Source organism: Schistocerca nitens, chromosome 2 (genome assembly GCF_023898315.1).
Source record: "Schistocerca nitens isolate TAMUIC-IGC-003100 chromosome 2, iqSchNite1.1, whole genome shotgun sequence".
NCBI classification, from domain to species: domain Eukaryota; kingdom Metazoa; phylum Arthropoda; class Insecta; order Orthoptera; family Acrididae; genus Schistocerca; species Schistocerca nitens.
This window is the reverse complement of record NC_064615.1, coordinates 545,529,255-545,541,705: the sequence shown is the minus strand read 5'-3', so window position 1 is coordinate 545,541,705 and position 12,451 is coordinate 545,529,255. Positions and strand designations below refer to the sequence as shown.

Sequence of the window (12,451 nt, the reverse complement as noted above, 5' to 3'; positions counted from 1 at the left end):
TGTCGCACCACACTGGCTCTTCTCTTCTGGAACTGCCTCGTACTCTGTGACAAATGAGTGGACAGATGTGTCAACAAAGATGAATTCTCTGAAAACTTCTGTAGAGGTTTTATTATTTACTGTTGGTACTGAAAATAACAGACACTCCCTTTCCTACAGAGCACACGTACTTCTATTCCTGCAGCCCCTACAGAACATGAACAGGAAGTCACGAATGTAGACTTCCTTTGATTACATCCCTATTAACAGTATAGCATCAGTTTTGTTGATGAGCTTTTAGCTGCTTCATCTTCGCCTTGTTTACAAACAAAGTGACGGGCTACTTTTGTACTTTTTACAAACGAGGGACAGCTTTGACAACGAACTTTCGGAACCGCACAAAACCATGTGTAAAGTAACACCCGATCATAGAAAAACCAGTGGTCTGTATAACTTTCATGCAAAACATTGCATTCTACCACAAGCAGCATTTTAATAGAGAGAAATAAAGTAACAGGATGTAATTGAAAAGCAAATAGGGAACTTTAAGAATATTAACATGTAATTCAATGACGTCAGTGTAACATGCACTTTCAGTCAACAGTGCAAAAAGAAACTCTGCCTAAAGTAATCATATAGCTCAAAACACACATATTCTACACACCTGATAGTGCTTATACCAATTCTCATTCTGCAGATGCGGAAGTGGTTAAAACAATCCAGACGAGAACAAAGTCAACACCTCATTAGATCCACGTTTCTATATCCACAATCGCTTCCATATTTTATCAGTCCAACAAACAACGGGACATTAATTACATTTTTAAATGATATTGTGAGTATGTCAGTGTCATTACGGGCCTTCCACCAAGTATAGTGCAAAATATGCATGTACTCAGTTGCCAAAACTTGATTGTATTTCTGGAAATAGTGTCTTTTGGCCCTTGAAAACAGATGTACTACTTCTTTGCTAATCAATCTGTCATTCATGAAGCGACATGAATTGTGTAGCTGTGGGTAGAGGTATGTAGAGACTACAACACATTAGCTGTAGTTTTCTCGCCTCTGTGGGACAGTGTTGATGATGAAGGCATTTCGTACTGGAATAAGCTCTGGTCACTGTTCCAAACATTTTCACTCAACACACTCTGCTGTGTCATACACACGTTCACTTCTTCCACAAACTGTTGTGCCATCTTCCGTGTAATGTTATCGTCTTCTTTGTCTTTCTGTGTGACAAATGTAGTAAAACGCACGGATAAAATGCGATTCTCAACTTTAAGACTGTCGATAAACGAATTCGAAGCTTTGAAATTGTCCAAGTCAACCATTTTAGACGTTTCTAGTGCCCACATCTGCAGATTCCGACAGCGAACTGTAGAGCCACACGACCTCTCTCTATCAAATCGTGATACCACATGCTCATTTAGAGCTTGTAATTGGGACCGTCTGTTTTCTTTCAAACGATCTCCTGCTGCCTTTCACTAGACGCACAATTTACAATTAATCGGCAATTTGATTTACTTTTAATATACTTATAGTGTCCCACTAGTTTGCCACAGGAATTGAAGCCACGACAGCCACAGCCATCATCAGTGTTTTCTAGTAGGCTGTCATCAATATCTTCTATTACACTGGATTTCGACGGTTTGCTTGTACATAGATCGTACTCACTTTGACTGGACTGTTGCTGTTGCTCTGGAGATGGACGTCGTGTACTGTTTGAGTAACCACCTTCACGTTCAGGTTCTTCCTGTACTTCAAAATCAGTATCCCTATCATTATATTTTACTGTTTAACATCTTTAGCTCACATCCACTTGATTTATACAGGTGCGGAATCGTTAAATTACTTAGCTTTCCCAGAATGTTTTAAATTTAATGGTGATATTTAATGGTGTGTGGAATAAAATAACGGTCAAACTATGAAAATATATACTGTACTAATTCAAATGAAATTCATATCTCCACGACAGTAACAAGACGAAAGTCGATTTCAGTGAAACATAAAGTGTCTGTACAAACGGCGTGGCTGCATTAGATTCATTTACTAATGTATTATTCATTCTGGTCACAGAAAAAAGCTCTTTGTGGAAGAAGTGAACGTGTGTATGACACAGCAGTGTGTGTTGAGTGAAAATGTTTGGAACAGTGACCAGAGCTCATCCCAGTACGAAATGTCTTCATCATCAACACTGTCCCACAGAGGCGAGAAAACTACAGCTAATGTGTTGTAGTCTCTACATACCTCTACCCACAGCTACACGATTCATGTCGCTTTATCAATGACAGATTGATAGCAAAGATGTAGTACATCTGTTTTCAAGGGCCAAAAGACACTGTTGCCACAAATATTTCAAAGGAACCTGAAACAACTGCCACGAAACATTCATGCGGAGGCAAGCAAGAGTAGAACAATGACGAAAGATCAACATGAAACGATTTATTACCTTATTCCTTGGCGAACACGCAGCAAGTGAAAAGAACGTGTTGCTGCGTAATTGATGGTGACGGTATACGCATCGTTCTCTTCTAAGTGCAAATTTTCCAAGCAAAGATATTAGCTGGAGATATTCCACTAAAAGCCACAAAACATTACCATCTCTTGGTGGTTACATATTTCGCTCATATAAACTCTACATCACAAGGATCGCTGATTATGTATAACTACGATGTTCCAAAGCACAAGAGAAGATTCACATAAGTTTGTCATTATACACTTCACTCTTTGATGTACAATCAAGTTTTTGCAACTGAGTATATGCATATTTTGCACTATACTTGGTGGAAGGCCTGTAATGACACTGACATACTCACAATATCATTTAAAAATGTAATTAATGTCCCGTTGTTTGTTGGACTGATAAAATATGGAAGCGATTGTGGATATAGAAACGTGGATCTAATGAGGTGTTGACTTTGTACTCGTCTGGATTGTTTTAACCACTTCCGCATCTGCAGAATGAGAATTGGTATAAGCACTATCAGGTGTGTAGAATATGTGTGTTTTGAGCTATATGATTACTTTAGGCAGAGTTTCTTTTTGCACTGTTGACTGAAAGTGCATGTTACACTGACGTCATTGAATTACATGTTAATATTCTTAAAGTTCCCTATTTACTTTTCAATTACATCCTGTTACTTTATTTCTCTCTATTAAAAAGCTGCTTGTGGTAGAATGCAATGTTTTGCATGGAAATTACACAGACCACTGGTTTTTCTCTGATCGGGTGTTACTTTATACATGGTTTTGTGCGGTTCCGAAAGTTCGTTGTCAAAGCTGTCCCTCGTTTGTAAAAAGTACAAAAGTAGCCCGTAACTTTGGTTGCCAACAAGGCGAAGATCATGAACAAAACTGATACTATACTGTTAATAAGGATGTAATCAAAGGAAGTCTACATTCGTTTATGTTCTGCAGGGGCTGGAGGAATAGAAGTACGTGTGCTCTGTAGGAAAGAGAGTGTCTGTCATTTTCAGTACCAACAGCAAATAATAAGGCTTCTACAGAAGGTTTCAGAGAATTCATCTTTGTTGACACATCTGTCCGCTCATTTGTCACAGAGTACGAGGCAGTTCCAGAAGAGAAGAGCCAGTGTGGTGCGACAGACTGTCCAGGGCCCTCGAGATCATACCGGAATTTTCAGCTGGACGCAGCATGTGAATGTTGCTGTGTGAGGACGGGTTACTCCTGTAAATGAAATTTGCATATCTGAAGATGGTTCTGGACGGACAGAAACCAGCTACGTGAATAAAACTTTTGGAATCATGACGGATTATAAGTAACATCGTATAACCAGTGATTGCAGTATCCCACCAGACATTTTGTCTGTTTTTGCAAAATGCGAGGTTAAAGGCATCAAAAGGAAAAATATTTCACTTCATGTTTCTAAGGAGAATGTGACATAATTTACTTCCACGTGGCTGAATGTACTACATACATAACTGATATGCCATTTACACTAAAACCTAAAACAATTAAACACTTATCATGTTAAGTACGTATGTGTTCCGTGTGTGGAGCTGTTGGTGATGTGTCAAGCATCGACTCTTTCTCTCTAAGTCGTTCCTTGTGTGACTTTCACTCTAACAGAAGAGTGGGGGACAAAGTTGTAATTCGAAACAATTTACACATTTTCGCTTTTTAGCCAGATGGGTATTTGATCTTTAAAATATTTCCTTATTTCTTAACCACTTTTTATGTGCTCAAGTCTTTTTCTGCATTACAAAGTTTACTCTGCTGAATTGAAGCTTTTTCCCATTTTCCAAGTCACAACATTGTCTTGCGTTAAATTATTACTTACTATGGCGCACGACCAACGCAGTATCATAAAAGCGTCAATACTTTATATAGGATGTATTTCCTAAGAGCCGTTAAGTGCCGTTTCTCTGGAGTTATAACAGATATACGGTACTTCCGTTTTGAATTGTGTTGCTAGACTCAATCCTAACAAACAATGCTCGTCTAGCCTTTCATTTGACTGCTAGTGTCTACAGAAGGCGTCGGTTTGTTGCTCTTTACACGCAAAAAGATTTTTTAAGGAGGGGAATTTTACGTGCCCATACGATATGGCGCTCCCAGATTTAATCCACGGGAAGTTAGATGTATAACTTTGCATAACAGTACGTAGCTAAAGAATTAACCACATATTTCAAATAGATTTAATGTATTATACAGGACGTAGAGGTGTAGATCTAGAAAAAATTACAAATGCTGCAAAAACCACAACATTACGTCTAAGAATAATAAAAAAATGTAGAAGATGGTGGAAACTGCTTACGTAGTCTCTAGAGTACACTCCGTCGAATGATTCTAAGATTGGTAACTAGACTGTAGTACCTAGGTACTAAAGTTCCTGTATGCACAAGAGTTTCCTCTTCAAAATGGAAAGCTCTTTATACCGGACGGTGAATGATATAAACGTCACTGACATCTGTTCACCTCCTTTCATCAGCATTCGAGCCGTACGACATTTAAAGATAGGCTTTATTGAGAGAAAAAGATATTCCTTTCCAGCCTGTGCCTAAAGTAAGGTAACCAGTTTTATTGAATGCTTTAGTTGTAATGCTGATAATACGTTTGACATAGCGAACGATAACAGATCTTTTCAAGCACAAGGAAAGTCAGTCTGCTGCTAGTTGCTGCAATCAGAGTTCACGGAACGGAAAATCAGGAGGGAACTTAACGATAACATTCGATGATGCCATCGGGTATTTAAACATATATAAATGAAAATATAACGCAGAGAGCAGTAGTAGTTTGGGTCGAGTACAATGAAGGCTGCTTTGTTGCTTGTTGCTGGTAAGTATTGGCAGAATTTATTATCGGTCATTCACGATAAACATTTTCTTCTTACCCCTATTTTACATAATTTCTCATGTATTAATCCATGCGAAAAGCTATTTCCATGTGTAGAAAGTTAGTCGATTGGCCGAAAAAAAAAAAAATGAAATACAATCCAGAAGACTTTAAAATGCATATCTTATTTCGAATGAGCACTTGTTAATCTTCGCTATTGTGAAGCTTATCTCGTCCACTGTAAGCTGTTTGTTATATCGAATCATCAGCAGAGTGCAGTAAGCAACTGTTAAACCACTTGGACCACATTATATTCTTCTTGTATCGTAACATGTTACTCACATATACTCTCCTGTGCATAAAACTGTTGCACAATAAATATAAACAAAGCATCTAATATGGAGATCGATTCTTACCGATACTATTTAGACAGTTCCAACAGATTCGTTATTGCACGAGTATTTGCTGTGTACAAAACTTTATAAATGTACAGAAAAAAAAAGAAAGAAATGCTACGAGTGGCAGTCTTACTGTAGGAAACCGTGATTAGGTACCACAAAGTTGTATGAATGAACTTAGAAATCAGAATAAAATGTTTTCCATCTCCAAAACGATTGAAAGCTGCCTTTGGTAAATAGCTAATTACACTGAATTCACGCAAATACTTTAACAAAGGTAATGCGGTAAATAAACAAAATGCGCTTGCGCGAGCTTCGATTTAAAATACACGCGTAAAATGAACAATAAAGATGTTAATCTGTGATGAAATAATTCTAATAAAAATTTTAATTGCGACAAGCAACACTTCGTAGATACTATATTGCATCACGCAAATAACGATAAAGCTGTGTCTTTGCAAATATCTTTAGTCGTGACCTGAAGAAATTAATTCCTTACCCTTATCACATACTATTCGAATAGTGGCGTAAAACCTTCCATCAAGGCAACAACCTACTGCCTGTACTAATGTTATATAGAGATATGTTATTTACAGAACAAAACATAAAATCATAAAAATATCTTTGCTTCAAGATATCCAGTATAGTTTTGTCACTCAAACATGTATTGCACTTATATAACTTTTCGTTTCAACTGATTGTCTGTGTTAGAATAGCAGTGCTGCACCATATGAAGAACCATAGTTACTACAGCTTTCTATTACAATGACTACTTGATTGAAAATTAGTTCTCAATTTAACGGAAGTTATGATGAGAGGACGGGACTACGTTGGTGGTTTGACTAGACCAATCTAATGTCCCAAGAAAGCTGCCGGACGGGCTGGTCGAGCGGTTCTAGTCACTTCAGTTTGGAAGCGCGCGACCGCTACGGTCGCAGGTTCGAATCCTGCCTTGGGCATGAATGTGTGTGATGACCTTAGTTGGGATTAAGTAGTTCTAAGTTCTAGGGGACTGATGACCTCAGATGTTGAGGTCCATAGTGCTCAGAGCTAGTTTTTGAACCAAGAAAGCTACTATTATACTGGCATGCGTATAACACATCTATAAAACTACTGGATTTATCTTACTTTGCGATGAGTTGCTTGCAGTACGATGTAATGCTATTTATGAAATTCAGTATAGACAGTAGGCTCTTTTGATTAGCGGTGAACTTGAATAAACTTGGGCCACACTGCTTTTTTCATTAACTCTAAAAACCTTCATGCAGTCATGTACTACGCACATACACGTGCTCCCTCACTTATATCTTAGCTTCCCCCTTATTATAACACCAATTACAGCACAATTTGTCATTTCCGCCCCAAGAAACTTGTCTGTACCAAAACGCAGATTGGTCGCAACTCATCATCCGTGCGTTCTTACCCCAACGATATTATTGTTACATGAAATGTATGACCCTTGTCATACAAACATAACATCCCTGTCATTTCCAGACTATTTACCACAACGACTTGACATAATTATTTGTTATTTATTCTTTCATCATATATTACAGTCTCATAAAATATCATGGATGATTAATTTCATAAGAACATATAGTTGTTAAAATGGTTTTAAATTTATGAAACCAAATACACTCCTGGAAATGGAAAAAAGAACACATTGACACCGGTGTGTCAGACCCACCATACTTGCTCCGGACACTGCGAGAGGGCTGTACAAGCAATGATCACACGCACGGCACAGCGGACACACCAGGAACCGCGGTGTTGGCCGTCGAATGGCGCTAGCTGCGCAGCATTTGTGCACCGCCGCCATCAGTGTCAGCCAGTTTGCCGTGGCATACGGAGCTCCATCGCAGTCTTTAACACTGGTAGCATGCCGCGACAGCGTGGACGTGAACCGTATGTGCAGTTGACGGACTTTGAGCGAGGGCGTATAGTGGGCATGCGGGAGGCCGGGTGGACGTACCGCCGAATTGCTCAACACGTGGGGCGTGAGGTCTCCACAGTACATCGATGTTGTCGCCAGTGGTCGGCGGAAGGTGCACGTGCCCGTCGACCTGGGACCGGACCGCAGCGACGCACGGATGCACGCCAAGACCGTAGGATCCTACGCAGTGCCGTAGGGGACCGCACCGCCACTTCCCAGCAAATTAGTGACACTGTTGCTCCTGGGGTATCGGCGAGGACCATTCGCAACCGTCTCCATGAAGCTGGGCTACGGTCCCGCACACCGTTAGGCCGTCTTCCGCTCACGCCCCAACATCGTGCAGCCCGCCTCCAGTGGTGTCGCGACAGGCGTGAATGGAGGGACGAATGGAGACGTGTCGTCTTCAGCGATGAGAGTCGCTTCTGCCTTGGTGCCAATGATGGTCGTATGCGTGTTTGGCGCCGTGCAGGTGAGCGCCACAATCAGGACTGCATACGACCGAGGCACACAGGGCCAACACCCGGCATCATGGTGTGGGGAGCGATCTCCTACACTGGCCGTACACCACTGGTGATCGTCGAGGGGACACTGAATAGTGCACGGTACATCCAAACCGTCATCGAACCCATCGTTCTACCATTCCTAGACCGGCAAGGGAACTTGCTGTTCCAACAGGACAATGCACGTCCGCATGTATCCCGTGCCACCCAACGTGCTCTAGAAGGTGTAAGTCAACTACCCTGGCCAGCAAGATCTCCGGATCTGTCCCCCATTGAGCATGTTTGGGACTGGATGAAGCGTCGTCTCACGCGGTCTGCACGTCCAGCACGAACGCTGGTCCAACTGAGGCGCCAGGTGGAAATGGCATGGCAAGCCGTTCCACAGGACTACATCCAGCATCTCTACGATCGTCTCCATGGGAGAATAGCAGCCTGCATTGCTGCGAAAGGTGGATATACACTGTACTAGTGCCGACATTGTGCATGCTCTGTTGCCTGTGTCTATGTGCCTGTGGTTCTGTCAGTGTGATCATGTGATGTATCTGACCCCAGGAATGTGTCAATAAAGTTTCCCCTTCCTGGGACAATGAATTCTCGGTGTTCTTATTTCAATTTGCAGTAGTGTAGCTGGAAAATACGTGCTGCACGGTGTCGTAGTTTTACAAGCTATTACGTAAGACCTGCATTTGTGAGCCATCTGTAAAGGAGGATCAAAATGGAGTTTGGTATTTTCTTTGTGAAACAGCAGGCATCAGTGTTCTGGCAATTTCAGAGAAAAAACGACAACGTAAATGTTTTTCATAAGCTGTTCAAAATACATACCTGTTTTGTTAGAATTAACGTATATGCTGCACTTGAAATGAACTGTGAAGACGGTTTACAGTATCACCAACTACACGTAGCTCTAAAAGTACGTATCCTAGACCTCATGTCTTCGGGACATTTTGCTTAAGTTTTCGTCCAAACTACCACCTCCCAAACTGTGGGATATTTCTTTTATACTGTGTAAAGTGTGAACGGTTATAGCCATGTCATAGCTCGCTATCGTACCTTTGAAAATATCTTTCCGACTATCACTTTCGTTCCATTAAGAGTGTTGTGTTGAACTATTTCAGCAGTGAGTCGACGAATAAAATCATAATTCAGGTCCGATATCCGGTATGCTTTGTCGCGCGGAATGCTTTGTCGCGCTTTCGACCTACAGTTTACTTCTGCTGGACCGGGAGAAAGTATTGTATAGTACCTTAAAGACATCTTCTTAAATCCAGTTACATTTCCACTACTGAGCGGTATTTGTAACTACTTGTTCGATCAGTTACGTCAATGTCGACTAGCTGGGTCTTTTGAGACAATTCAACGAAACCTAATTCTGTGGTGAATCAGATTTGGAAAAGCGAAATCAGTACTTCGACAGTCACTCCTAGATTTGTCAAGAGGGTGTCAGTACGGTCAAAGAGTGACTTAATAAGTGAAGTCGATGTGTATATTGTACCCATACATGTTAAGACTTTTGGTCAGATCGGCTAGTGAGTGATTAATTTAAATATCATAGCTGCTTTCAGGTTTTGCTTTTAACAAGTCTCCGAAGTCTTTAAACGTGTATTGAAGCTCTTCATATTTTGACAGAAACTTAGTAACGTATCACTCGAACTGTGACGGGACTTTGCATTTCACTGAAAACTTAAAGGCACATACAGGTCGAAAATGCAGTTTGCAAATACTCGTAGAGTTGACCATTTTGTGTTTCACACCCTCGTCACAAAAGGATCTGAATATTCGATCTTGACAGCTGCAATACACTGTAGTTAACTTCCTGATATTTCTTCTGAGGGGGAATTCTTTCCTATATCCAGTAACATTCTATTGACACTATGAGCTTCTCTTTCATAACAACTGATACGCGAACTCTGAGTCTGTTAGCTGTAAGAGAGTGGCATCTGTAACTAAAATGCCAGAGGTGCTTGTCAGATATGAAATGAAATGAGCGTATGGCATTTGTCAGAGAAATTGCCCAGAACAGTCTCACACAAATCCTGCCTGTGGCACCAGGTTTAATCAAATGGCTCTACTATTTAATAGCTATATGTATTTTGAGAGTTAGCGACTGGTGTGGCAATCCTTTTACAATTGAGAAGCAAAGAACCATGACGCTAATCTGTGATACATACTGGAATGCGCACGCAACACTTCTTGTAGGAATGGTGAAAAGAGGACGCCAGCTTTAGTTATGCAACAAAAAAAGTTACTGCACCAGTTACGATTTGCTTACAATAGGTTTCGCAATTTTATTTCACCTTAGTGTTGTTGGAAGCAACATAAGTTTTCGATCATTTGTCTGCGTGTGTGTAATTCAACGATTTTTCCCATGCGGTCGTCTGTTTCGTCCTCACTGCAATTAAAAAACCAGAAAATGTAAATCATAGAATATAATTTCAGCTATTCAAGGATAATATTTTTGGAGTATCTTCTTACGCATTTCATACCGCCTTCAAAATACGGGGATTGAGTCAATTCACAACGTTTGTTTGTGCACATTGAACTGTAACGTAAGATGTCACGTGCCTCTATGACATGTTTCGGTGTGCTAGCTGAAAAATTTTTCTCATACGTTACATTTCAAATGTTTTTGTAAAAACTATAAGAGGGACTTACAAACGTAAGATGTACTGCAATAATGAACAGCAACGAAAAATGCGCTACAAGTCACTACCTAAACAAGCTACTAACAAAGGGATTAAAAAAAGGTAAAGAGAAGTACAAACAGGCATATAAAAAACAATGTTAAACAATAAGTAGCATAAACAAAAAAACTGGGGGAGTATCATGTAGTAATCAGAAAGCCAAATACAGGCCACATAATAGACGCTACTGAAGAAAGCGAGTGCAGTGAAAAAACTCTTATATTCTTTACAGAAAACTACATAGTGAAACTGACAACAAGTATCCAACAAAACAGTTGCATAATAAAATAAAACTGCAATTACTGGAAACACATTTCTTGATCACAGAGTATAAAGAGAAGTACAAGAGCCCTAAAGTTACCATATTGAGATCTCATTCCAAAGAACAGAAGGAAACATGTACAGTCATTTTAAGAGCAAACTACAGGTCTAACAGTGAGAGGATGCATTGTGTTCTTGGCAGATGCCATCGTACCGAAGAATATTTAACTGCGGTCCTCAAGCATAAACGCATAGTAGTTTAGATCGATTATGGCTTCCATTATGAAGAATCACCGACACGAATACATTCCTCAGACCATAACGCTCCCTCACTCATTGCAGGTTGTTTGCCTTGAGACGTTTCACATCCTACAAGCCACCCGCCTTATACCCGATCGAGCAAAAAACGTCTTTCGCCTCAGACGGCCGCTCAAAGCAGGTCCGGGTCAGGTATTGGAGTGAAAATTGAAGCCTTCGTCGCCGGTGATCAGCAGTCGACGTGAGCGTACGAATCTGGAACCTACTGTGGACAGCGGAAAACAACGACTTTGGCGCGATAATCGTTGAGCAGACACTGCTGGTAGCCCCGTGGTTCATCTGGGGCGTCTTTCCCTCAACTGTACCATTCCTGTTCATCCGTACACATTTCCGCAGCTGTCTCTCACTTCTGTCATCTATGGTCAATGTTGTCCCACTGGTCATGCTGTCAGTTTTCGATAGTGCAGTTTTACAATGCACACTTCACTTTAAGCAGGGTGACACTTGAACAGATTACAAACTGAGGCGTGCATCCACTCTTTGCCTGAAAGGCAATGATCATACCACTTTGGACGTCACATAAATACACTCCTGGAAATGGAAAAAAGAACACATTGACACCGGTGTGTCAGACTCACAAGCAAATATCACACGCACGGCACAGCGGACACACCAGGAACCGCGGTGTTGGCCGTAGAATGGCGCTAGCTGCGCAGCATTTGTGCACCGCCGCCGTCAGTGTCAGCCAGTTTGCCGTGGCATACGGAGCTCCATCGCAGTCTTTAACACTGGTAGCATGCCGCGACAGCGTGGACGTGAACCGTATGTGCAGTTGACGGACTTTGAGCGAGGGCGTATAGTGGGCATGCGGGAGGCCGGGTGGACGTACCGCCGAATTGCTCAACACGTGGGGCGTGAGGTCTCCACAGTACATCGATGTTGTCGCCAGTGGTCGGCGGATGGTGCACGTGCCCGTCGACCTGGGACCGGACCGCAGCGACGCACGGATGCATGCCAAGACCGTAGGATCCTACGCAGTGCCGTAGGGGACCGCACCGCCACTTCCCAGCAAATTAGGGACACTGTTGCTCCTGGGGTATCGGCGAGGACCATTCGCAACCATCTCCATGAAGCTGGGCTCCGGTC

General features: G+C 41.5%; 2 protein-coding genes across 5 annotated transcripts in view; one reads left to right on the top strand and one right to left on the bottom strand.

The window, feature by feature from the left end:
• LOC126236552 (uncharacterized) overlaps window positions 1-12,451 on the bottom strand; it is a 325,419-nt gene that overhangs the window by 38,718 nt on the left and 274,250 nt on the right. The gene's annotated exons all lie outside the window — the stretch shown is intronic.
• Window positions 5,227-12,451, top strand: part of LOC126236544 (uncharacterized) — a 190,406-nt gene continuing 183,181 nt past the window's right edge. For 2 of the 4 annotated variants that reach the window (XM_049945937.1, XM_049945934.1), the window contains exon 1: window positions 5,227-5,277. In XM_049945937.1, the coding sequence (XP_049801894.1) occupies window positions 5,250-5,277 (28 nt within the window). In that variant the 5' untranslated portion in view covers window positions 5,227-5,249. The remainder of the gene's footprint in view (window positions 5,278-12,451) is intronic. The other 2 variants (XM_049945931.1, XM_049945936.1) reach the window with 2 other exon arrangements.